Genomic DNA, 27,441 nt, shown 5'->3' on the forward strand with positions numbered 1-27,441 from the left:
GATATTATAGGCCTGGTCAGTGATAATTTGCACATTACTGCCTCCTAATGGCTCAAAAGCCAAACTGGTGTTAAAAATGAAACCCTGAAGTGGCAGTAAAACAACCATCCATCAAGAGCCACGGATGAGCACAATGATTTTAGATCTTAGCAACTCTAGGAAGAGCAAATGAGTGTTTATTCTTAGTGTAAAACATGCTGTAGTTTAGTTTGTGTAGTTGCATGCTGGAGCTGGGTTCAGCTTCCAAAGCAGCTCATTGGTTGCTTCTTTTCACAATCACATTGTCTTTGTTATGCCATTCAACAATGTGAAATGCTTCCAAATAGTCTGTACACTAATTTTTCCTTTGTGCAGCAAATTGGTCACATTAATAAAGAACGATTAGCCATGCACAGAAAACCGGACCATGAAATACCAAATTATCTCACAAGAATGGGATTCCATTGTGTTCTTCATTTATGGGAGACAGGCGTAGAGGACCAGCCTACCCAGTAACCCACTGCAACCATAGAAACTCAGTGGGAGGAGTCTGTCGGCTTCCATTCACCTCATTGGCTGCTGGCAGATGTTCTGAGGTTGCATATGTTGAAGTGGAGAGGTTGTTTCTAGATTTACATGTGTGTGCACAAGACTATAAAATAAATCTAATGCTAATTAATAATTTGTCAGCATATTCCCATTATATTATAGTTTCTCATGTAATGTTTAAGTATGAAAATCTCTTAAAAGAGAAATGCTTTTGCATTTTTAAAAGTGCCTCTTCTTTGACAAGGCCTGGCATATTTTAGCGACACTAAAATGTGAGTTGAGATTCCAAAATATATTTACACTGACGCTTAAGTCATAAGTAAATTGTAATAAAGGCACAATAAATTATATAATCTTCATCAGTAATATAAATAAATTGCATGAATTGTCCTTAATTAATATATTATATTGTTATATTGTTTCATTAAGGTTTTCTGGAAACATCAGTCTTAATAAATAAATAAAAGAAAGAAAGAAAGAAAGAAAGAAAAAGAAAGAAGACTAGCTGCTTACCTAATCATAATGAAAAATAATAAATCAACATAAAATATTTCCTAAAAGCTGTCATTTTATTTAAGAGAGAGAAAAAAATATTAACGATAGATCAATAAAGTAATAAATAACTTTTATTATTATTATTATTAGTATTATTATTATTATTATTATTATTATTATTATTATTATTATTATTATTATTATTATTAAGGATAATCCAGGCCAGGAGTCATTTCTAAGTTTGCAGAAATGTTGAGATTTGAACTGAATGAAATAATAAAATATATCTGGTCTAACCATAATGAATAAAGCAGCAATATTAGAACTTGTCACATTTTATTCTACTTTATTTCAGATTTAATTAAAATGAATTATTTTAACAGCAAAAATATGTGTACGTTGTTATACAAATTGCATATTAACCTATTCCAAAGACAGACCTAAAGAATACTATCAACAGTCGTGTGTGTGTGTGTGTGTGCGTGTGTGTGTGTGTGTGTGTGTAGATCAGGGTGGGGTGTTGCGCATGCACGGTGGCTTTGGTCGTGTAAATCTCCATCAGTGTCTGTCTGGAGCGTCTTGCCGCTGCGCCGCGAGAGAGAGGAGCCCGTCACCTGAAACCCAGGGCGAATTTCATCATCCACCTTTAGAATCTCTTCAGGGTTGTCTGGAAACCTTCCTCCATCGCGTCCGGTTTGTTTCGTGCCGACGGAGGCGGGTGTCATTGAGCCGCGGGGCGTCGCTTCTCCAAACGCGCATCGGGAACCATTACGATCTCCAGCCGTCAGCGCAGAGATGTCCGGATACCAGGGCAAGAAGAACATCCCTCGCATCACTGTGAGTACAAATCTGCATGAAGATGGGCTGAAAACTCGGGCGATTAAAAGAAAATGAGGAGATGAAATGACAGATCATCCAGAGATTCATATGATGGCATTTCAATGCTAAAATGATCAAGTTACATTCAGTTTGGTTTTGTAGTGGTCCAGTTATGTCAACACCATTCCATCAGATGTTGGATTACTGTCACCTCTGTCTCTGTGGATATGTGCTCAGTCCCACTTTCAAATGTGTTCCTTTGTGGGTCACTTCATTTGTTATCTTGTGAAAAGCTATGGAGCATGCTTGTAATACAGGTATCAATTAAAAAGTATATAATGCATTATTCCAGGTCATAGCCATAACCTGCCCACATTTCGACTGTAATTCTATTTTTGTTGTTAAAATGTGTCTTAGACTGCTGCTTGTTATGTTCTAAATGAATGGAGCATCTTCATGACTGGTGGTTTGCATGTACCTATGATGTGAATTGCATTTTCAGTGCAGTGCATTTTCTTTCATTTAAAAACAACTGTATGGCGAGCTGTTAAACATGCATGCATTATTTTAAAATCTTAAGATTATACCGTAATGCATAGCTTTAAATGAAATAAATATAACTTCTAGCCGTTCTTATTTTATCTCCAGTGAATATGAAGCAATGCCTCTTTGCAGTTCCTTGGAATTCTTTGTTTTGCATGCACTGGAAACATTCACTATAAGTACGTTTCAATTCATTTAAAAACAATTTAATGGAAAGCTGTTAAACATGCATGCATGATTTTAGGAATATACCATAATGTAAAGGATGCCTTAAATAAAAAAGTAATTTTTTGCACGATATATTACTCGAATATAAAGTAATGCATCATTTCATTTCTTTGGAAATCCTTGTGAATGTGGTTTAACATGCACTGAAATATTCACCATCATAAGTAGGTATTTTTTATTTCATTTTATTTAATTAATAACAAGCTTTTAAGTATGCATGTATTATCTTAAGATCCTAGGAATATATATACCATATGCATAGCCTCAAATAAAGACAAGATATGTAGCTTATCTCCAATGAATATGAAGCATTACATTATTGAAGTTCTTTGGAAATCATTGTAAATTGTGGTTTTGCATGCACTGAAAATTTTTTATTGAAAAACTAGCTTGTGGAAAGCATGCATGCATCCTTTGGAATATATCATAGCCATATCAAATGGGATCAAATCAAACCAAACATTATTCGCTATTCCAACAGAACCTGTTTCAGATTTAGTAGCAGAAATTTATTTTACTAGATACATCTCCAATGAATGATGGTTGTGCATGCATCGACAACATTCTCCTTCAAAAGTGTATTTCATTCATGTAAAAAGCAGCTTCAGTTTATCTGCCATTACAATGGCCTCGGCACCCACCCCCACTGTGAGCCAGAGCTGGTTTGATAGCCATGCTAAATGCAGAGAACCGTCTCCAGAGGAAATGAATGAAAAAGCCTCTTTTGGAAAGTAGGTCAGTGAATGTAAAGTGTATGTCATGTTATGTGGTGATACATGACTGTAATATGTCTTCAGTCCACCAATGACCTTTATAGTCCAAAGACAGCATGCACTGCATCGATATTCAATGGGATTGTTTTAGAGGCAATGCTGATCAGTTAGCGGAGGCTTGTAGGAACCGTCAGATCTGGGACAGGAGGGAGAAAGATGAAAACTCTGCCTTTGCCGTTAGATTTTGCCTGTAGCTCTTGGATGTCAGCTAAGCTTCAGCCATCTTAAGGGACGGTGATAAGACTGCCAGTGGGTGGCAAACACTGATACTGTGCTGCACACTCAAAGACTTAAAGGTATAGTTCACGTTATGTCCTTATTGTAAACCTTTATGCTGTGGAACACAGGCGAGTGTTTGAATGTTTTGTATAGAATGATATTTCTTTGTGACATTGTCTGTTAAGCACCAAAATGAACAAAAACCTAAATTTAGTTGCGCAAATGAGGCGCCAGTTAAAATATGTGGAAATGAGATTGTATGGAAAAGAGCTGCATGAAGATTCTTAAAATTTCGTTTGGGTCCTTATAAAGAAACGCCTATGGGAAAAAGCATGTTAAATATTAGAAGAGTTATTTTTACAGATGGATGAAGTTAACATGAAATGGCATTTGCAACCTGCTTGACTTCCATGGCGTGATATCTTGTGAGTGAAGGAAGGCATTCAATAAGAAAAACATGTTGGAAAATATGAAAAACAGACAATTAAAAGATGTTTTTCATCATTTTTCTTCTTTATAATAATGTGCACTGATGTATAACTTTATATATAGAATATTAGATTAAAAAATCACATATATCACATTTAATTAAAAAATAAATAAAATAAGTTTTATATTTTATTTTTGATATAGCAAGAATATGGAATTCATACTCGAGGAGGAAATAACATTTATATTTTATTAACTGAGGTTGATATGCAATTTGGTGCAGATGCAGATATCTATATGAACAAAAAGTAAGATAATATTCTGAGAACAGTGTAGCAGCAAATCATAACATTTTATAAATATCTGTTGTCAATCTATACATACCATTTAATGTCTTTATAAGATGATATTTGATAAATGCTTAGATAATTGATAGATGCTTAGGCAAGGGGATGGACAGGCATTTTTAGAAACTATCAAGCAGACAACAGAAGTCATGTTTGTTTACAAGAGGTTTTTCAGCAAGTTTTGGTCATTTAGAGCCCTTAGAAGTTTGTGTATCAGATATGATAAAATAGGGTTAAGAGAGCACATAAGTTAAATGTTGATGCCATGCTGTGTATTAGTAAGTCTGTCTCTTTGGTTTTAGCATTGTCTGACACTGTCACATCGCCATCACTCGTGACAAACATGGCCTGAGCACTCGATCCTTTCTCTGAAACACACACATACACCCTCATGGCCCACTTACTATCCATGTTTTCTGCTGCAATCACATTCCAGCAGCCCAGACCATGTCCTGCTTCGCCTGACTTCATCATCTGCAGCGTATCGAATGTCTGAGAGGTTTGATAGTTTTATGTTATTCTCTCATGCTCTCATTATTTTGACAAAAATGCAGCCGTTCATTCCTTTGACCCCTGTGTGATTAGTGATCACAATGAGATGTGTGTCACCCATTATGATAGATGCAGCTCAGTTCTCAGTTATTATTCATTTGTGTTTTGGCTCCTCTCATGCACTGCAAATAAATGATTTTCTTAAAGTATTTTTTCTTAAAATGAGATGTTGTAAGTCTGCATACACCAAACTCAGACCTCTGAGAACTAGTCCTACTGTTATACTGAAAAACAATTGATGTAGAAACCATTTTCATTCAAATATTGCTGGTAAATTTTACAAATAATTACAAAAATTGTATAATCGTTATGCATTACATTACATTAAAGTTCACGTAAATGCTTTTTTCCGTTGCGGCTGTCAGTCATTCTCCATTCTGCATTCAAACCAGCATTCAGCATTTATTGTTGTTTCTAAATCATGTTACTGGCTACCAAAACATGGGAGTAGAAAGGACTATGACTTTTTACTACAAAGCATTGCATGCTGTGGCTCCGTGTTGCTTCAAGAGCATCATTTTGTGCATCTGAAGCGCATACTGTAAGTGGTTTGTGTCACACTGTGTTTTTTGTCCTTGCATGCATGTAAAGCTGATTTTATTTTATTTTTTTGAAAACCGCAGTAATGTAAACAAAGCATTGCAGACTAAGACCCGCAAAATAAATGATCAATGCGCATGCATTTTTTATTTTTTGTGTTTGGGCAGCATTCTTACATGCATCTTCAAATTAATATTATATATGCATTCATGCATTTATGCTGTTCATGTGAAGATTTGAGATACAAACCCTGGTCAGGCACAGAAACACTTTCACTACTGCTAGACGTGATTTTACTTTCAAGAATTTAAGCGTGTTTGACCCATTTACTGGAGCACAGATATCTTAGTTTTCAAGGCAACATGACTTTTGGAAAGGTGATTTTTCTTGTGCATGCAAGTTGGGAGTGCATTCTGTCCAAGGGCCATTATAACAATCAATTGGAGTATAGCTTGAGTTGGTGTGTATGTCTTTAGGATAAAAGCATTTGCTGTAAGTAGGTCACAGGGATTTGTTCTGGTATGGATGGTCTCTTATTAGCTGCCCTCACGCTCCTTGAAGTACACACTACATGTGCAGCTGAGGAAAAAGTCAATTATTAAATGCAGCATTTGTCTCTTTAATCTAAACAGAGCCACACTAGGTGTTCTTAGCTGTTGGAGATACATTTAACCATAAAAAAAGCTTTGACTTGATGGCTTGATCTAGAGGAGGGACTTTTTGCTGTTGCGTAATGACTCATTAAACACCTACACAGGCTTTACAATGGATTAAAGGAATATTCCAGGTTCACTACAAGTTCAGCTCTACAACATACTGTTGATTACTATGGAAAGATATTTAAACTGTTTTGCAGTTTGAATAATACAGGGAGAGTAGTGGTGCCAGCAACCAGAGGATTTATATATTCAAATACTGTATGAAGCTCTTACTTTTTGTTAAAGCACTGACATTTACTCTTCCATACAAAGCATTTATCATTTGAGATTTTGAAACTGTCTAAATCAATGGTTGTGGTGGGACTGTTCTGCCAGATGGGTGTCAGAATATTTAGTTTTCTGGTTGTTTTTTGTCCTCAAACACCATGAATGTGAACATCGGCAAGTTTGTGTTCCTCTGTGGATTCAAAACATCAGGCTGGCAAATTACCAGCTCAAACAACAAACTTACGTTACTTTCCTTTTTGATTTTCTTGAGCAGACCTGGGATTTCTTTTATTTTTTTCTTTTAATTTTTTATTTGAGATGAATAGAAATATTTTGAGTTATAGTTGAAGGCATTAAGGATATGTTATCCTGTCATGATAATTGCATGATCTGATTCTTTTCCAAGCCATATGAAAGTGAAGGAAGTGAAAGTCATGACATCTGCCAAGTATGGTGACCCATACTCGGAATTGGTGCTCTGCATTTAACCCATCCAAGTGCATACACACAGCAGTGACGTGAGTAGGGAACACACACACACACACAGTAAACTCACACTTGGAGCAGTGGGCAGCTTTTTTTATTTTGGGGAAGTTTGTGGCCTAGTGGTTCGAGATTTTGACTTCTAACCCTAAGGTTGTGGGTTTGAGTCTTGGGCCAGCAATACCACGACTGATGTGCTATCTAACCCCAGCTGCTCTCTGGGCATCACAGCATAAATTGGTGCCCACTGCTCCGAGTGTGTGTTCACAGTGTGTGTTCACTGCTGTGTGTGTGTGTGCACTTTGGATGGGTTAAATGCAGAGCACGAATTCTGAGCATGATAACTCCAAAACTCCATCGGTGACAGAATGGAGAAAAAAACCTTGGGAGAAACCAGGCTCAGTTGGGGGGCCAGTTCTCCTCTGACCAGACGAAACCAGTAGTTCAACTCCAGGCTTCAGCAAAGTCAGATTGTGCAGAAGAATCATCTGTTTCCTGTGGTCTTGTCCTGGTGGTCCTCTGAGACGAGGTCTTTACAGGGGGTCTGTATCTGGGGCTCTAGTTGTCCTGGTCTCCACTGTCTTTCAGGGCAGTAGAGGTCCTTTCTAGGTGTTGATCCACCATCTGATCTGGATACGTACTGCAGATGTAAAGGTCTGTTGTAATGAGTCTTCAGAATATGCCAGCGCTTGTCTGGACTCAGCATTAGTAATGAAACAACCAACAATAATGCAGCGCACGTGTCCATCACGGATGAATAAAAAGAGTTCATCTAGACCTCTGACATTGATCTCAAGCTCAGTCTAAACATCACAAATAACCCACATGATCGCTTGAGCTCGAGAGCCACAGTCCTTCACTATGACTAAGACAGTTAAGATTGTTTGGATGTTTGAGAGCTATTTTCAGCTGACAGCATGAGTGAGCATCGGCTGTGATGATGATGATGATGATGATGATGAATGCGGTCTGGAGCTGCAGTGTGTTTCATAGTAAAGCAATGAACAGAGAGGCTTTGTTTCAGAGATGAATGGGGCCTGATTTCTGTTTGGATGTTTAAGTCATTCTTTCTCTAAACCATACAGAATGTATTCCTTTAGGGGTTTAAATTGATACAGATTATGTTAGCTAATGATTGGTTAAAACTTTATTCAGTTGCCTGGGGGATCTTTTTAATGTGTGTTCATGAGATTTTAGTCTAAATTTTCACATATATATATATATATATATATATATATATACAGTAGTGTGTAAAAGTCTTAGGCCACTAGTATTTTCAGCAACAAAAAAAGTCAGTTATTTAATTTTTTTGCTGTAGTGTGTCAGTAGTAAATATCAGTTTTCATTTCCAAACATTATTTTTTTTTTCCCATTAATTGTAATAATCCATTAAGATTTTTGTTTGCACAAGGATTCTGACAGCAGAGATCTGATCTGATCATCATCACGTCTGTCTGAAATAACATGAAGAAACAGAACAAACTGAGACAGACTCTGCTATCACGACAGTGTAATGACATCAGATACTTTTTTACTGCAGTAAGGTGAAACTGAATGTGCACCATGTTTCTGTGCTGTTCTGTGCACTGCGTGTCTGAACAGGAGGGACGCATGAGGGCTGCAGTCGATGGCGGCGTCCTGAAATGATGTTTGGGTTTATGATGGCATGTCAGAATTGATTTAGTACGATAAGAATCACTGTTTCTCTAATGTGCCTCAGTGATCTTTATGCTTCAGCTCTGATTGAACTTGATGTCCAGTGCTTGCCGGTCATGTTTTAGTGTGCTGTGTGGTTTATAACAGGATTCTGACCGTGCAGTTTGTCCCCAATCTACAGCTGCATCTCATTCATAGTTTCCTACAGTGGCCTTGGCATGCCAAGACATTTATCCAATCAAATCAAATCACTTTGTTTTTCAACATTGCTTATGTCAGCACTCATTGCAATGTTTTTGGAACCCTTTATTTTCATTGTATTTTTCTGCATACAATGAAATTGTAGGACCACTGCTGATTTTGGTGTCATAATTGCATTTAAATGCAAAAATGACTCACTTACTGATCTAACTTACTAATATTTCAGATGAATAACAATTATTTATATTAATATATGGATACATGTAAATTTTTTAACAACATTTTAAACAATTATATATATATATAATTCGTTTTTTGTTTTTAGTTTTGAACGCTTAGAAAATTAATTTTGTGTGTAGAGAATAAGATTTAGCTTTAAAAAGTCAAATGTTACTATGAAATATCCACATGCATTTTTTTTTCATATTGAACAAGTGTTTCTGTGCTTAAACTGATAGCTTGTGATACCTATCGAGTTAGTCAAATTACTGTATAAATGCATGTATTCAGGCACTGGGAATAAATGCATTTTTGTTTAACTCTCTTGTCTCTCTCTCTCACAGAGTGACCGACTTCTAATTAAAGGAGCAAAGATAGTGAATGATGATCAGTCTTTTCATGCCGATATCTATATTGAGGATGGAGTCATCAAGCAAGTGTTTTTTTTATTATTTGATGTCATTATTTTCCAATGTTGTCTTATTTTTATAAGGAACCACCGACAGTTGAGAGATGACCTTTGTGAAACTTTTTTGTCTGTCTCCAGGCAAATTGGTGAAAACCTCATAGTTCCTGGCGGCGTGAAGACCATCGATGCCCACGGCAGGATGCTGATACCCGGTGGCATCGATGTTCACACACGCTTCCAGATGCCCGACCGAGGAATGATAGCAGCTGATGACTTCTACCAGGGCACACGAGCTGCTCTCGCTGGGGGCACCACTATGATCAGTATGTCTAATATCATATATGAGCTATTTATGTATTATATATATCTATAAAGTTATCAGAATATTAACATTATGAATTACAATTTCATATTTTTTTTTTTAGTTAACAGGATTCATTTCTCCAATCAAATATGTTTTTGGTGACAGACAAAATGGAAAGCATATAACAATCTTATTGAAACTTTAAATGAAAACTGAAAATATAAAATTATAAAGCTTTCATAAATACTGTAATAGTATATGAATATAATACTAAAATGATACTGACCCCGAGATGTTCTCTGTGATGGTTTAGCTTAAAAACTGCGAGACAAATGATGTGTTTAATATGTAACCCTGGACCACAAAACCAGTCTTGGTGTATATTTTTAGCAATAGCCAAATAAAAATAATAATAATAATAATTGCATGGGTCAAAATTATCCATTTTTCTTTTATGCCAAAAAACTTTAGGATATTAAAGATCTTATTCCATGAAGGCATTTTGTAAATTTCCTACCATAACTTTATCAAACCTTCATTTTTGATTTGTAATATGCATTGCTAAGAACTTCAAAGGCGATTTTTTTTTTGCATCCTCAGATTCCAGATTTTATAATAGTTGTATGTTGGCTTATTTATTCAGCTTTCAGATAATGCATACATCTCAATTCGACAAATTGACACTTAAGACTGGTTATGTGGTCAAAGGGTCACACATATACTGAAATTTCTGCAATGCAAGTATTTAGTATCACTAAACAGTGATTTGTATGTGTGTGTTTTCAGTGGATCATGTGGTCCCAGAGCCGGGCGTCAGTCTGATCTCTGCCTTTAACCAGTGGAGGGAGTGGGCCGACCACAAGTCCTGCTGCGATTACGCTCTTCATGTGGACATCACAGAGTGGCACAAGGGCATGCAGGACGAGCTCGAGGCGCTGGTCAAAGATCACGGTATGTTCTTCTGGAGTTTACACACTTTTGCATGTGTGCAACAAAAGTGAAAGCTTAGGTTAGATCAGTTGATTTGTGCATTTGTGGCAATATTAATTGACAGAAGATAATTTTTCCTTTGAAAAATACACGTATCAACATGTTAACATAAGATTTGAGGTATAAATGCTCATGGCAAGTGGGTAAATCCAGTAAATTTCACATTCTACTGTATGTGAAAAATCTAGATACTGCAGTTACATCAGTGATTATTAACTACTTTATCCACCTATAACAGTGTTCTCATGTGAAAAGTGATCATTTAGGCAGTTGAATTAAAAAACATTTCATGAAAGTCTTTTTGTCTTTTTGTACATTACATTCGTCTTTGAGAATAAAGTAAACAAATAGAATGAATAATTTAGAATAAACAAAGATTAAAATAGTTTATATAAAATAAATCTAAATAAACGATAAATAAAATACATATTTATGTAAAATAGTTTATTCAACTATAACATAACCTAGTATTATATTTTCATATAAACATTACATGAAAATCATAAAATAATGCATTTTTACAACAATTTTTTTAAGTCAACTAAAATGGAATGAGTTTAGTTACAGTGTAATGTATTTATTAAGCAAACTTTCTAGCAAACTATTCCTGGAGAAATCAAATTAACACTGCAGTGCAGCAGTTATATCAATGAAGTTTATACACCTAGAACAGTATTCCCACATGGAAGTGATGGTTTCGGTACTTTATGGTTCAAATTACACACATTTTCAAGAAAAGAATCATTACATGCGCTTTTAAAAGCATTGTATTTCTGCTTTTAAGCTCTCAGAGTCCATAACCCCATTACTTCAGCCTTGCTTGATCCAGCAGCTCCTGCTGTCTATATGCATGTCCTTGTCTGATGTTTTGCATCCTGTTTTTTCTTTCTCCCAGGTGTTAACTCTTTCTTGGTCTACTTGGCCTACAAGGACATTTTCCAGCTAAGTGACTCCCAGGTATGGATGATTTCTCATGCATATTCTTTTAATTATCCTGATAAAGATGGATTGGACACTAAATCAGCAGTGAAAGTGTTTTTGGTATGTTGAGAGAACAGTCCTGATGAATTTCCCTGATTTGAGCGTGCATGGCTGACGGTCACCGGGGAACAGTGCTGTTCGCTCTGATGTTCACCACATTTCCTGTTGCTTCATATCCAGAACAGATGATAAAACAAACTGCACTGCATAAACACAGAAAACACTCCCAGTGTTGTTGTTCCTGTCTGTTGTAGATGTACGAGGTGTTCAGTGTGATCAGAGACCTGGGAGCCATCGCCCAGGTGCACGCAGAGAACGGGGACATCATTGCTGAGGTGAACTTTTTTTTTTTTTTTTTTTTATTACTTTCATATTAATCTAAAAAAATAAAAAAATCTATCTGATATAAATAATCATTAGAATAAATAGGAAATTAATACAAATTCTTAAGTATATAAATAAATATAAATAACTGATATTAGGATTTTATATGTGTGTGTGTGTATATATATATATATATATATATATATATATATATATATATATATATATATATATATATATATATATATATATATAATGTTTGTGTGTGTGTGTGTGTGTGTGTGTGTGTATGAAATAATATTACAATTTAAATAATTTTTCCATTTTATATATATTTTATAATTAATGTTGATATATTTGATTTTAGATTTAATAAATATTTCTATCATTTATTAAATTTTTCAGAAATCATTCTAATATGCTAAAACTATTATATTGCATTTTTTACATTATTTATTTATTTATTTTTCGCTTATTTCCTTCACTTTTGAAGAAGTAAATGAAGTTAGGTGAACACAAGATTTTTATTATGTACACACACACACACACACACACACACACACACACACACACACACACACATATATATATATATATATATATATATATATATATATATATATATATATATATAAGATTAATGCAAGTGACAAAAAAATTATAAATAACATAGTATTTGTTGTATTGCTTTTACACTGATTTAAATGTAAAATCATAAAAAAAAGTCAAAGTAAAGTAGAGAATAAATTAGAAATACAAAATAAGTGAAATATATATTAAAAAGTAAAATGTCTCCATTACAGTTATTATAATCTGGGGTCAAATGTGCTTAATTGTCATCACAGTAATTTTTCAATGCAAAAAAAACCTCTTAAAAATTGAAACTATAAACCTCTTTTGCTCTCTTTTGTTTATAGGAGCAGAAAAGGATTCTGGGATTGGGTATCACTGGTCCAGAGGGACATGTCCTGAGCCGTCCAGAGGAGGTAAAACGCTTTACATGCACATCAAACTACACCAAACTGACCATCACAACACATTCACACTGCAGAATTACAGCTGTGCATCACATGGAAGGGCTTTTAGCACATCATCGGCCTTCCAAGTACATTGAGACCCAAGAACGCTTCCAAAATAACCTACAAAACACATGCATGGTTTATTTCCCTTTAGGGATCAAGGGATTTCAGACTTTCCACTTTCCCACTCTTTTTGCTGCCAGACTCATTGATCATTGGTATTGCAGGCACATCAGCCTTCCAGAAAGCTTTAACCTCACAAAAAGTGCAGTCAGCGTTCAGGAGGTGCTGAGAGGCACTTTACAGCGGCTGCATCTGTAATTTCAGCTGAAGGTCAGTGAGTGTCAGCCGTTGTTTTATAGGTGGAGGCCGAGGCCGTCAACCGGGCTGTGACCGTCGCCAATCAGACCAACTGCCCGCTCTACATCACCAAAGTGATGAGCAAGAGCGCTGCTGATGTCATCGCACAGGCCAGGAAAAAAGGTACATCAGATGTTTGACATCCCACTGAATCACCCAGAGAGGCCTGGAGAACGGCACATGGGTTTTATTCTCAAATTATCAACACACTCCTACTGTAACTCGAGGACATGTGACACTGACTACACTGCAAAAAAGTTTATTTTTTTGTAAATTTTTGGTCTTGATTTCTACGAATATCTAAACATAAATAAATGAAAATATATTTACTAGAGAAGCAAAATGACTTAAGATATAATATATGTGTGAGATATATATATATATTGGGGGGAAAAAGCTAAATGAATTGAGTTTTTGCTTTAAACAAGAGAAAATATGTTTTCATATTTTTTAAGCATACGGAAGTTCCCTATCTGTCGGTCACTACGAGTTATGTCGACCGACAAATGGGGTCTCACTTGGGAGGCCAATCATCTCTGATTTTAAGAGAAAACGCCAATGAAATTGGCAAGTGGATTAACACACCTGAGCCACTCCCCGTGCCAACGGGTATAAATAGGGCGACAGGTGCATCCACTCATTAGATTTTTGCTTCGGAGCCGAGTAGTTGATGAAGAAAATCACTACAAAGCCATCATCTTTGTTTTTGCTTAAACTGTTCCTGGTCGGTGTGACGGCGCGTTACAGCGGTGTCCCTGCAAGACGGCGATTCCCCTGGGCGCTTCGGCTAAAAGAGACAGTTCTAAAAGAGCAAATCACGGACGATTCGCGTCTTTTTCAAGATGCCGTTTCATCCGTGTCCTTCTGGATGCGGTCGTTTCCTGTCTTCGGTTGACGGTCACGAGCGTTGTCTGCAGTGTCTGGGCGTCCAACACGCTGAGGCTGCGCTCGTGGATGATTCATGCGTCTACTGTGGGCGTATGAACATGGCAGCGCTGCGATCGCGTCTCTCACTCTCAAGGGGAGTGCAGCAGACCCCTCTGTCGCCACCCGTCCCGGTCTCTCTGGCTCAAGCAGAGGGCCGCCGGCTGGCGCTCTGGGAGATCTGAGGATCACAGTGAGAGCTTCTCCGCCGGGCCACGCCCCACGGACCTCTCACTCCTCACGCAGCGACTGTCCCGTGCAGCTGCCGATTGATTCTGCTGGGCCGTCTCATAGCGGTCCCAGCGTGTCTTTCGGTGCGCCGCCCGAAGACCAGATGTCGATTGCTGCATCGGGGGATGGGTTATCGACCTCTGAGGATGAAGGTTCGGCGGGGCTGCCCCCCTCGGGTGTTGTCGCTGCTGCCGAATCGGACTTGGAGTTGTCGGCCATGCTTGCCCGGGCAGCCGTGAGTATCGGACTGGAGGTGACTACACCGCCCAGTCCCGAGCCCTCACGGCTGGATGACTGGTTTCTCGGCGCGGGACGCGGCTCACAACCTCGTTCTGCTCCGGTGCCTTTCTTCCCGGAGGTGCATGAAGAGGTGACGAAGTCGTGGACGGCCCCTTTCACGGCCAGAAGCCGCTCTTCTCCCTCTTCCATCCTCACCACCCTCGATGGCGGGGCAGCCAGGGGGTACGTAGAGGTTCCCCAGGTGGAGAGGGCGGTTGCGGTGCACTTGTGCCCACAAAACGCCGCCACTTGGAAGAATCGTCCGCGTCTCCCGTCCAAGGCCTGTAAGCTGACGGCCGCACTCGCTGCCAAGGCTTACAGTGCTGCGGGCCAAGCTGCCTCTGCCCTGCATGCCATGGCTATCCTGCAGGTACACCAAGCCAAGGCACTCAAAGCCATGCACGAGGGTGGTACCGACCCGGGGTTGATGCAGGAGCTGCGCACGGCGACTGACTTCGCCTTACGGGCAACGAAGGTCACGGCGCGGTCCCTCGGGAAGGCGATGTCCACGCTGGTGGTCCAGGAGCGGCATCTCTGGCTGAACCTGGCTGAGATGAGGGACATGGACAAAGCGCGCTTTCTCGACGCCCCCATCTCCCAGGCAGGCCTGTTCGGCGACACTGTCGAGGGCTTTGCCCAGCAGTTCTCGGCGGTACAGAAGCAGACTGAGGCCATTCAGCACATCCTGCCCCGACGTGTCTCTCCGGCTGCCACCGTTCCGTCGCGGGTAGCGCCTCAGCCTGCTCGTCGCCGTGGGCGCCCCCCTGCGTCCTCTACGCCAGCTCCGCCCCGTGCTGAGAGTTCTTCGAGGCCGGCGCGTCGAGCCCCGCGCAGGAGAGCGGCGCCCCCCGTGTCACTCCCGGCTGCGAAGAGGTCGACCAAGCGGCCCTGACACGGGCAACTCGGAGATGCGGAGAACTGCTCTTCAGGAGATGGCGAAGACAGCGCAACTCCTTCCCCCGGAGGAGGGCCGGGTGGAGAATCTTCAGTTTCTGTTTTGTTCTGTTCTGCCACTGGCCGAACGGACGCACAGATTCCTCACTCTCACCCACGACGCCCCCTTTCGCCAGCGGCCAAGAGGTCGCGGTTCGGAGACGCAACGCCTCTCCACGCGTCTCTGGCCAGTTCCTCCGGGAACACGGGGAGTGTGGTTGCGATGACCCAGGACGCAGTGCCTTCTGGGCCTTCCGGCACGACTCCCTATCGCTGCACCACTGCGGGTATGTCGACTGTCCCTTTGGTGCCACTTGTACGGTATCTGGGAGCGTGGCTTGCGCTGCCCAACCCGTCACGCTGGCTCATCCGGATGGTTCGACTCGGCTATGCGATTCAGTTCGCCCGGCGACCCCCCAAGTTCAATGGCGTGCTCAAGACTTCGGTGGCAGTCCAGGACGCCCCTGTCTTGCGCGAGGAGATTGCTGTCCTCCTGGCGAAGGATGCAATCGAGCCGGTCCCTCCAGCCGAGATGAGGACGGGGTTTTACAGCCCTTACTTCATCGTGCCCAAGAAAAGCGGTGGCCTTCGACCTATCCTGGATCTGCGAGTCTTGAATCGGGCCCTACACAAGCTCCCGTTCAGGATGTTGACGCAGAAACGCATTATCAAATGCGTCCAGCCCCAGGACTGGTTTGCAGCGATCGACCTGAAAGACGCGTACTTTCATGTCTCTATCCTCCCTCGTCACAGACCGTTCCTGCGCTTTGCTTTCGAGGGTCAGGCATGGCAGTACAAGGTCCTCGCGGAGGGCGCCCTTGCCCCACTCTGGGAAGTGGGCATCAGGATCCTCAACTATCTCGATGACTGGCTCATTATGGCCCGGTCCCGAGAAGAGTTGTGCGATCACAGGGACTTCGTGCTTCGGCACCTCAGTCAGTTGGGGCTTCAGGTCAACCGGGAGAAGAGCAAGCTCTCCCCTGTGCAGAGAATCTCTTATCTCGGTATGGAGTTAGACTCGGTGAGTATGACGGCACGTCTCACCAGCGAGCGTGCCCACTCAGTGCTGAACTGCCTGAGTTCCTTCAGAGGCAGGACAGTGGTACCGCTGAAACACTTTCAGAGGCTCCTGGGGCATATGGCATCCGCAGCCGCAGTCACGCCGCTCGGGTTGCTTCATATGAGACCACTTCAGCAATGGTTACACTCCCGAATCCCGAGATGGGCATGGCGCCGCGGTACACATCGTGTCACCATCACACTGATGTGTCGCCGCCTATTCAGTCCTTGGTCGGACCTTGCTTTTCTACGGGCCGGCGTGCCCTTAGAACAAGTGTCCCGGCACATTGTTGTCACAACAGATGCCTCCAACTCGGGCTGGGGCGCGACATGCAACGGGCAGGCAGCTTCAGGGTCCTGGACAGGACCTCGACTGCTTTGGCACATCAACTGCCTGGAGTTGCTGGCAGTGCATCTAGCTTTGCGACGGTTTCGTCCGCTAGTGCTGGACAAGCACGTGTTGGTCCGCACGGACAACACTGCGGCTGTTTCGTACATCAACCGACAAGGCGGTTTACGATCACGTCGCATGTCTCAACTCGCCCGTCATCTCCTCCTCTGGAGTCAGACGTGGCTCAAGTCGCTGCGCGCTGTCCACATCCCGGGGGAGCTCAATCGTGCGGCCGACGCGCTCTCACGACAGCTCACTTTCCCCGGGGAATGGCGACTCCATTCCCAGACGGTCCAGCTGATCTGGAGTCGATTCGGGGAAGCCCAGGTAGACCTGTTTGCTTCCCACGAGTCCTCCCACTGCCAGCTGTACTATTCCCTGTCCCAGGCCCCCCTGGGCACAGATGCACTGGCACACAGCTGGCCTCTGGCTTTACGCAAGTATGCGTTTCCCCCAGTGAGCCTGCTCGCACAGACACTGTGCAAGGTCAGGGAGGACGAGGAACAGGTCCTGTTGGTTGCGCCTTACTGGCCCACCCGGACCTGGTTTTCGGAACTCATGCTCCTCGTGACAGCCCCTCCCTGGCGCTTCCCCCTGAGGAGAGACCTTCTCTCTCAGGGGCTTGGCACCATTTGGCACCCGCGTCCAGATCTCTGGAACCTCCATGTGTGGCTTCTAGACGGGACACGGCAGACCTAAGTGATCTGCCCCCAGCGGTGGTAGACACTATCACTCAGGCTAGAGCCCCTTCTACGAGGCAGGCCTATGCTCTGAAGTGGAGTCTGTTCACGAATTGGTGTTCTTCTCACCGAGAAGACCCCCGGAGATGCCCGGTCAGAGTCGTGCTTTCTTTCCTGCAAGGTAGGCTGGAGCGTGGGCTGTCACCCTCCACCCTGAAGGTGTATGTGGCTGCCATTGCAGCACATCACGATGCAGTGGACGGCCGGTCCCTGGGGAGGCATGACCTGATCGTTAGGTTCCTGAGGGGTGCCAGAAGGTTACATCCTCCTAGGACACCCTTGATTCCCTCCTGGGACCTCTCTATTGTCCTGGCGGGACTTCAGAGGGGTCCCTTTGAGCCGCTGGATTCGGTCGAGCTGAAGTTCCTGTCTCTCAAGACAGTGCTCCTGATCGCGCTCACTTACATCAAGAGGGTCGGGGACCTCCAAGCATTTTCGGTAAGTGAAGAGTGCCTTGTGTTCGGGCCGGCCTACTCTCACGTTGTCCTGAGACCCCGGCCTGGATACGTGCCCAAGGTTCCCACCACTCCCTTCCGAGACCAGGTGGTGAACCTGCAAGCACTGCCCCTGGAGGAGGCAGATCCAGCCTTGTCGTTGCTGTGTCCCGTAAGAGCGCTTCGCATATACGTGGACCGCACCCAGAGCTTCAGAAGCTCTGAGCAGCTCCTGGTCTGCTTTGGAGGTCAGCAGAAGGGGAAGGCTGTCTCTAAGCAGAGGTTGGCCCACTGGATAGTGGACGCCATCGCCTTGGCTTACCATTCCCAAGGCGAGCCGTGCCCCCTGGGGGTGAGGGCCCACTCCACACGGAGTGTGGCCTCCTCCTATGCGTTGGCGCACGGCGCCTCTCTGGCAGACATTTGTCGAGCTGCGGGCTGGGCGACACCTAACACCTTTGCGAGGTTTTACAACCTCCGTGTAGAGCCAGTTTCCTCCCGTGTGTTGGGTAACAGGTAATTGGCGGGAAGGGCTGGCTAGGTGTCTCGCTTGCTGCGCCATTCCCCCTAACACGGGGATGTGAGCGCCTTCTTCTCCCAGTAGAGTTCCCCGGTTGGCGTACCCTGGTCGAGCATCCTCCAGCACTCTCGGCGTCAGACTTGGCGGAGCAGTCTGTCGCCAGGCCCAGTACTGGTGTTAGCATGCCCGGAGCCGGTCAGCCCCTGTACTGGGCTAGGTGTCCATATGGCTGGGTTCCCTACGGGTAATCCCATATGTGTATTTCTCCACGATAAGGTTTCCCTTAGGTCAGTGAATTTGCGCTGGGGCTTTGGGAAGGTTACGACCTTAAGTGTAGCTTTTGTGGCACGCCAAGGCTTGTCAACAATTGCAGCGCCTCAGGGTTGTGACGAGGTTCAGGTTATGGCGTTTTCCATAGTACCCCATTTGTCGGTCGACATAACTCGTAGTGACCGACAGATAGGGAACGTCTCGGTTACGTACGTAACCCTCGTTCCCTGATGGAGGGAACGGAGACGTTATGTCCCCATGCCACAACCTTGAACCATTCGCTGTTGCCGGGACACGTTCTCGGCTCCTCAGCGTAAAACCTAATGAGTGGATGCACCTGTCGCCCTATTTATACCCGTTGGCACGGGGAGTGGCTCAGGTGTGTTAATCCACTTGCCAATTTCATTGGCGTTTTCTCTTAAAATCAGAGATGATTGGCCTCCCAAGTGAGACCCCATTTGTCGGTCGACATAACGTCTCCGTTCCCTCCATCAGGGAACGAGGGTTACGTACGTAACCGAGACGTTCTAAGCGGCCATGCATTATAATATTTTTTCTTCTTGTTTTCTCGTTATAACGACTTAATTTTCTCGTTATCTCGACATAACGAAGTTCGTTTTCTCGTTATAACGACCTCATTTTCTCGTTTTCTCGACATAACGAAGTTCGTTTTCTCGACATAACGAAGTTCGTTTTCTCGACATAACGAAGTTCGTTTTCTCGTTATAACGACTTAATTTTCTCGAAGAAGTTACAAAACTGTGCCAGCAGGTGGCACTATAGACCTGAATATAACTGAAGGGGTGTTGTACACTATCCACTTTACTGTACGCGGACCTTCCTCGTGATCGCTATAATTTGTGCAGTCTTCATTACTGACATTTAATTAATTCATAAATGTTAAATGCTTGAATCAATATGAATATTTTGTGTATTAAGTTCCTGCTAGATGCATGAGTTTCACCAACGCGTTCTGTGTCAAAAAATAACTGCTTATCAAAACCAAGGTTGACATCACTGTATTCTGTTTGTCTACAGTAGGACGGGATTTAACGATGTAGGCTGATGTGCTTCTTTTCCTTATTACTAATCTTTATTGTTAACCATATTGATGAGAAATGTGATGTATATGTAAAATCCATAGGCTAATTTAATTCAGTTTTGTTCTATAATGTTGTAATCATTTTTTTCTACACACACACACACACACACACACACACACACACACACACACACACACACACACACACACACTACACGTACACATGGACGCTCTTTTCAAACAGAAGCTTGTAACATGATATCTGCCACATCATATAATGACTACTACAAATTACAAATTATATATAATTTTATTTCAAATAAAGGGAAAATGAAAAGTGAGTTTAATCCAAGCAGCTCTAATTTCGTGGTGTTGCCATTTAAACATGTTAATTACAAAAACAAAATGTTCGTTGTACTGTCTCTGGAAAAATCAACAGTGATTGATCAGCCTTTATTTATATACAGTATTGTAGACCTTATTACCTGGGCGAAGCTAAATTTGCTGAAATATAGGCTACAGTAAGAGCGCCTGCATGGTTGTCCATCAGATGCCTGTCAAAGTTGAGTTCGTTACTATAGCAACAGTAAAACTGTCATGTCGTTATAACGAGAAAACAAACATTCGTTATGTCGAGATAACGAGAAAAATAAGTCGTTATAACAAGAAAACGAACTTCGTTATGTTGAGATAACGAGAAAAATAAGTCGTTATAACGAGAAAACAAACATTCGTTATGTCGAGATAACGAGAAAAATAAGTCGTTATAACAAGAAAACGAACTTCGTTATGTTGAGATAACGAGAAAAATAAGTCGTTATAACGAGAAAACAAACATTCGTTATGTCGAGATAACGAGAAAAATAAGTCGTTATAACAAGAAAACGAACTTCGTTATGTTGAGATAACGAGAAAAATAAGTCGTTATAACAAGAAAACGAACTTCGTTATGTTGAGATAACGAGAAAAATAAGTCGTTATAACAAGAAAACGAACTTCGTCATGTTGAGATAACGAGAAAAATAAGTCGTTATAACAAGAAAACGAACTTCGTTATGTCGAGATAACGAGAAAATTAAGTCGTTATAACGAGAAAACAAAAAGGAAAAAAATTATAATGCATGGCCGCTTAGAACTTCCGTATAAGCAAGACTTGATCTTCATGAATTTTTTCTCTAGTAACTGTATCTTGATTTAATGTATTTTTAAATCTAAAGTGTAATGGAAAACAAGACAAATACTACATGAATGTAACAAAATCATTTTTGCAGTGAAATTACTATTATGGAAATGGTGTGTTATTATGCTAATGCTTTAGGCTAACACTTAGCGTGGGTAAAGCTATAGGACTCTTCAAGGGAAATGCATTTTGATCAATACTGAAAAAGTATTTAAAATGAACTATTTTACCCCAAATTTGTGTTTGATCTGAATTTTTCTGCTTATTGGCACAAAAAGCGTTAGCTGAGCACTATGATAACGTCACCCTGCTTAAAAAAAACAGAGGTGCTAACAGTTTCCTCTACAAATACCATCACAAGATTAATCTACATGAGTTTTTCCCATGATTTTTATATATATTGCATAAGTTGCAATTGATTGAAATGCGTGTATTGAAATATTTAACATTCTACCATTGATAAAACTGCTGGATTATGAGTTTTGTGAGGGAGGAAGCTTTGAGTGCATTTATGAAATCATACTGTTTATGATTACTACTAGTGGTTTTCAAGTTGAAATTGTGTATAATGTATAAGAGTGACTGTAAATTATGTATTTTAGGTATGGGGAGTTTTGATATGGGCTTGTTTTAGGTTATTTTTGATTGCGAAGCGTATTTTGGGCCATATTCCATTACGACGTAGTGGTTTGAACATGCCACCAATAGAATTACCAGCAGAGACTCTCGGGAAACCATTACAGTTTCCATTAAAACCAATACAATCCCCATTATAACCAGTACAAAGTCCATGAGGGTGGGTATTGTTTTTTTTGTTTTGTTTTATTAAGCAGGGACTCTGTCTGTGTTTTTATCACTCTGCCTTATAAAAAGTAGAGTAAAAATCTCTAAATATGCTTAAAAAAAGATTAATTTACTTGTTTTTAGACATTGTACTTAAAAAAATATGTGTACGTATATTTAGTCTTTTTACACTAATTGACATTTTCTTCATTGTATTCAAGATTTTCTTTTTTTTCTTTTTTTTTGTGGGCTGGTTTTAAAGGCGTTTTGATCACATTTTAAGCTATTTGGTTTCAGAAGATGTTATACAGCAAAATGAAGTAGCTCTCAAATCTTGAAACAGCTCTTAAAACCGGTTAGTGACTCTGACCCAGTGTCTGTTTCTCCACAGGTACTGTGGTGTACGGGGAACCTATCACAGCCAGTTTGGGGACAGATGGCACTCACTACTGGAGCAAGAACTGGGCCAAAGCTGCAGCCTACATCACATCTCCACCCCTCAGCCCCGACCCCACCACCCCGGACTATCTCAACTCCCTGCTGGCCTGGTGTGTGTCCGCAGCTGCTCTAGCAGTGCATTATGGGATATAGAGTACAGGGGCTATTTGGACCACAGTGAGTGCGTGCAGAGAAGGGTTTAGCTTTCAAGCACTTACTGTATGTCATCCGTTATTCTGATTGAAAAGAGAAGACTAGTTATGGGTGATCACTACTGGGCGCCATTACTCAAAAAAGAGCTTTTCTATCTACTTATTCTAATGATAAACGAAGAAATGACAATTAAAGAATCCATTAATGAGTTGAAATGATACAAAAACATACTGTGGGAGAAACTCTGGGGTTATTATAGTTCAGTAAAACTAAAATCTTATCAAACAAAAATGTTTCTTCAAATAACTGTCAACTGATGAGATACGATAGATAGATCAACGCAGCTTTTCTCATTTTAATTTAGTTCTAAAATAACTAAAACTACAACTGAAGTAAAATGAATAAAAATATATAGTTATGAAAATGACAAACACAGACACACACAAGTCAGAATGACTAAAATTAAGATGAAAGAAAGTTTAAAACAAATTCAAAGTATTGATACAATATAAATATTATCTTAATGATACTAAAATAACAAATAATGGTACATGGTAAAATGATGGTATCCAATGGTAATGTCATGGTGTTTTTTAATAAACAAATATAATAAGATGCATATGAAAGAAAAGGAAACTCGTATCTTGTAAATGATCACATTTTCTTTTTTACTATTCTTGATCAACTCTCTTTAATTTAAAATATTTAAGTGGTGTTCATTTATTTTTTAAGTATACATATTTAATTTAGTCTCAGTGATAAAATTGCATGTAAAATAATAAAAAAATAATAATTAGCTAAATATTTTGAGATGTATTTTTAAATAAGATTTTGCCTTTTCAAATTCATTTTAAATGTTAATGTGGTATTACAAATAAATTTTTACAAGTATAAATATTTCATTTAGTCTCACAATTCATATGCAGCCATAAAATGCCATGTATAATAATTATTAAATAATAGCTAAATATGTTTAGATTTAGAGAGTTTAGATGGAGTAGTCACACTACTCTCCAAAAGCATTTTGTTAGCTATCAATATACTGTTTTACTGAATGATTGGTATATGGTATATTTTTTTTGTTTGTTTGTTTGTTTGTTTTTAAGAATACTATGGTATTACATTGCCAAAAAAACACATGAAAAACACATTATATTGCTTCTGTATGTGCAAAGGCAATACTGTTTGTAAGTGTTTGGTGTGTGTTTTCTGTGAAGTGGTGATCTGCAGGTGACTGGCAGTGCTCACTGCACCTTCAACACTTCCCAGAGGGCCGTGGGCAAAGATGACTTCACCCTCATCCCGGAGGGAACTAACGGTACTGAGGAGAGAATGTCCATCATCTGGGACAAGTGTGTGGTGAGAGATCATTCATCTGCTTTATCTGTCTATTAATATTATTACAGATCCAGATTAAATGAGACCTGAGGAGTTTATGCATTTCTTATTTTTTATGCACTGGTTTATTTGTATTACCGTATTACACTTGTTTTCATAGTTTGGCTGGTCCTGCGACTTATAGTCAGGTGCGACTTATTTATCAAAATTAATTTGACATGAACCGAGAGATATGAACCAAGAGAAAACATTACCGTCTCCAGCCGCGAGAGCTGGATTCTCTTGGTTCTTGGCTCTAAATAAATGCGACTTATAGTCCAGTGCGATTTATATATTTTTTTTTCCTCATCATGATGTATTTTCGGACAGATGCGACTTATACCCAGGTGCGACTTATAGTCCGAAAAATACGGGGTATTATATAAATAGTATTATTTATTTTCTTATATATAGTACATTATATTATAATAAATGTGTAAAAAAAATTATATTTAGATTTTATAAATTATTATTTTAATGATATATATATATATATATATATATATATATATATATATATATATACAGATATATTATTGTTAATCGATCAAACAATTAATATAATTTATCACTAATAATATAAATATATTTTTGATGATTTATTATTATTACTTCAATTCAAATTCAATGATTATTCAAATAATAAAGATAATAATACATGTTATTATTATTAATGCAAAATACTTTTTCATTGTATTTTTTGAAGTAATCTGTTTTAGGGCTGTAGAAAATTTGTATTTTGATGAACTTTTACAATTAATCTATTTTTTTTTTCTGATATGTCCATTAATCCTTACCAATAACCTTCCAATAAATGATAACCATACTTCTGCCATTAATCTTTCAACATTTCATTGAACCATTTTCACTTAAAATGCTCACGTTACAAAAAAAAAAAAATCACAACATTTTAAAAATAAAATGCCAAGAAATAAAAGGCATCTGTTTCATAAGCTATACCAAATACCGTATCATTCACTTTTACTGAATCACTCCCTTAAAGTTCTGACCCTGTCCTTAAGATGAATGATCTGCTTCACAGGTGACAGGTAAGATGGATGAAAACCAGTTTGTGGCCCTGACGAGCACCAACGCTGCCAAGATCTTTAACCTGTACCCACGGAAGGGGCGCATCGCTGTGGGCTCTGATGCCGACCTGGTGCTCTGGGAGCCCGACACCACCAAAATCATCTCTGCTAAGAGCCACCACCTGGTGAGAAGAGTTTAATCATGTAATCGTAGGAAGCTCTGGGGTCTGAGTGTTAGATTAGTGCCTCACAGGCTGTTTGTGCATCTGAATGCACTTTGACTGAACCGTGATGTGGGTGGGTTACACCATTAGGTCTGGACCAGCTCTGACTCCCATCATCCTCTGTTCTGACTCACTCGCTCTGTCTGCTCCTGTTTGTCATTGAGGCTGATGCTGCGATCTGTGCTGATTTAATTCGACTGGAGTGAGACGCAGATGTGGTCAATATACAAAGAGTCAATTATCTGAGCGCAGTGAACTCTGGGATATGTTAATGTGCATTATCATTCAACATTCAGAAATGTCAGAGAAATTAGTACTTTTATTCAGTAAGTATGCATAAAAAGACAATTTTACCAAAATACCTCTATTTCAAACAAATGATGTTCATTTGAACTTTTTATTCATTAAAAAATCCACAATAAAAAGTATCACAGTTTCCACAAAAAAGATGAGGAGATTTCAACATTGATAATAATCAGAAATGTTCCTTGAGCAGCAAAACCGAATGATTTCTGAAGATCATGTGACACTGAAGACTGGGTAATGATGCTGAAAATACAACTGTGCATCACAGAAATACAATACATTTTAAAATATAATCCAGTTTTTATAAATTATAACATTTCACAATATTACTGTTTTTATTTTATCAATTCAACACTGAAAAAAATGATTCATTGAATTTAGTAAAGAAAAATGTTATGGTAAGTGCTTGCAATCAATTTATTTTAGCTACATTTAAATAAATTTTTTTTGAAGTGAAGCAACTAAATTATTTTACTTAAATATAGCTAAAATAAATTGATTGCAACCACTAACCATACATTTTTTTTTAGTAAATTCAATGAATAATTTTTTTCAGTGAATGCATGAAAGACTTCTTTCAAAACATTACAAATTCTTACCGACCCCAAACCTTTGATCAGTAGTGAATCAGTTTTTTTATTTTTCATAATATTTTAGGTTTTTTACTATTTAATTACTCTGTGCTACAGATTGTTTTGAAAGTATAGAACAGTGATCCTCAAATCTGGCCTACGAGATCCACTTTCCTGCAGAGTTTAGCTCTAACCCTAATCAAACACACCTGAGCATGATAATCAATGTCTTCAGGATCATTAGAAAATCACAGGTATGTGAGTACGATCAGAGGTTGGAGCTAAACTCTGCAGTGCATTGGCCTTCCATGACAGAGCCTCAACTATATACAGACTTTAAAGCAGTGTAGTGATTAAAGATGAGAGCTCTTGCCTCATTCTGTCCTTCTCAGGCAGTGGAGTACAACATCTTTGAGGGGATCGAGGTGCGTGGAGCTCCTCTGGTGGTGATCAGCCAGGGCAAGATCGTCCTGGAGGACGGGAACCTCCACACCACTGAGGGCTCTGGACGCTACATCAGCCGTAAACCCTTCCCAGACTACGTCTACAAGAGGATAAAGGCCCGCAGCAGGGTATATGCACATACATACTGTACACACAAAAGACTCGCAGTTTAAATAGTCATAAATGATTAGAAATTTGTCAAATGATGGCATCTTTCATCGCAGCTTGCTGAGCTGTGTGGAGTCCCGCGAGGTCTGTATGACGGCCCGGTGTGTGAGGTCACTGTGACACCTAAGGTCATGACCCCTGTCACCTCCGGAAAGACTTCTCCTGTAAAACACGTTCCTCAACCGGTTCGCAACCTGCATCAGTCTGGATTCAGTCTATCTGGTGAGTATACAACTAAATATCCTATTCTTATTTGTGAAACAAACCTATATCATTTGCTACTAATGAACTTTTTAGAATGGCACATTGCCATACTATTTTGCCATTATGCAAAATATATATATATATATATATATATATACACACACACACTAGGGTTTAAATGGTACACAAAAATTATAGTTTTGAAGTCATGGTTCAGTACGTTTTTGGTATAACAGTGGGGAAAACTATAAAACTTATTTTTTTATTAACAAAATGTGACTCTGTCTTAAATGAAATTCAGCTATAATTAAACATTTCTTTAGGAGCTTATTGTGATTATTGGGGGAGGCACAAATGCAATTGAAACTGCATAGACGAAAAAAAAAAGGATCTTGG

The 27,441-nt window shown here is 40.1% G+C and overlaps 1 protein-coding gene across 1 annotated transcript in view; it reads left to right on the plus strand.

Moving 5' to 3' along the window:
* The first annotated feature begins 1,530 nt into the window (after positions 1-1,530).
* Positions 1,531-27,441, plus strand: part of LOC113052704 (dihydropyrimidinase-related protein 2-like) — a 28,365-nt gene continuing 2,454 nt past the window's right edge. Inside the window, exons 1-13 of the mRNA XM_026217115.1 lie at positions 1,531-1,860; positions 9,303-9,391; positions 9,506-9,690; positions 10,458-10,622; positions 11,557-11,618; positions 11,897-11,977; positions 12,884-12,952; positions 13,348-13,468; positions 22,523-22,679; positions 23,940-24,081; positions 25,142-25,312; positions 26,622-26,801; positions 26,898-27,063. Of these exons, the coding sequence (XP_026072900.1) occupies positions 1,819-1,860; positions 9,303-9,391; positions 9,506-9,690; positions 10,458-10,622; positions 11,557-11,618; positions 11,897-11,977; positions 12,884-12,952; positions 13,348-13,468; positions 22,523-22,679; positions 23,940-24,081; positions 25,142-25,312; positions 26,622-26,801; positions 26,898-27,063 (1,630 nt within the window). The 5' untranslated portion in view covers positions 1,531-1,818. The remainder of the gene's footprint in view (positions 1,861-9,302; positions 9,392-9,505; positions 9,691-10,457; positions 10,623-11,556; positions 11,619-11,896; positions 11,978-12,883; positions 12,953-13,347; positions 13,469-22,522; positions 22,680-23,939; positions 24,082-25,141; positions 25,313-26,621; positions 26,802-26,897; positions 27,064-27,441) is intronic.

Source organism: Carassius auratus, chromosome 33, assembly GCF_003368295.1.
Source record: "Carassius auratus strain Wakin chromosome 33, ASM336829v1, whole genome shotgun sequence".
NCBI lineage: Eukaryota > Metazoa > Chordata > Actinopteri > Cypriniformes > Cyprinidae > Carassius > Carassius auratus.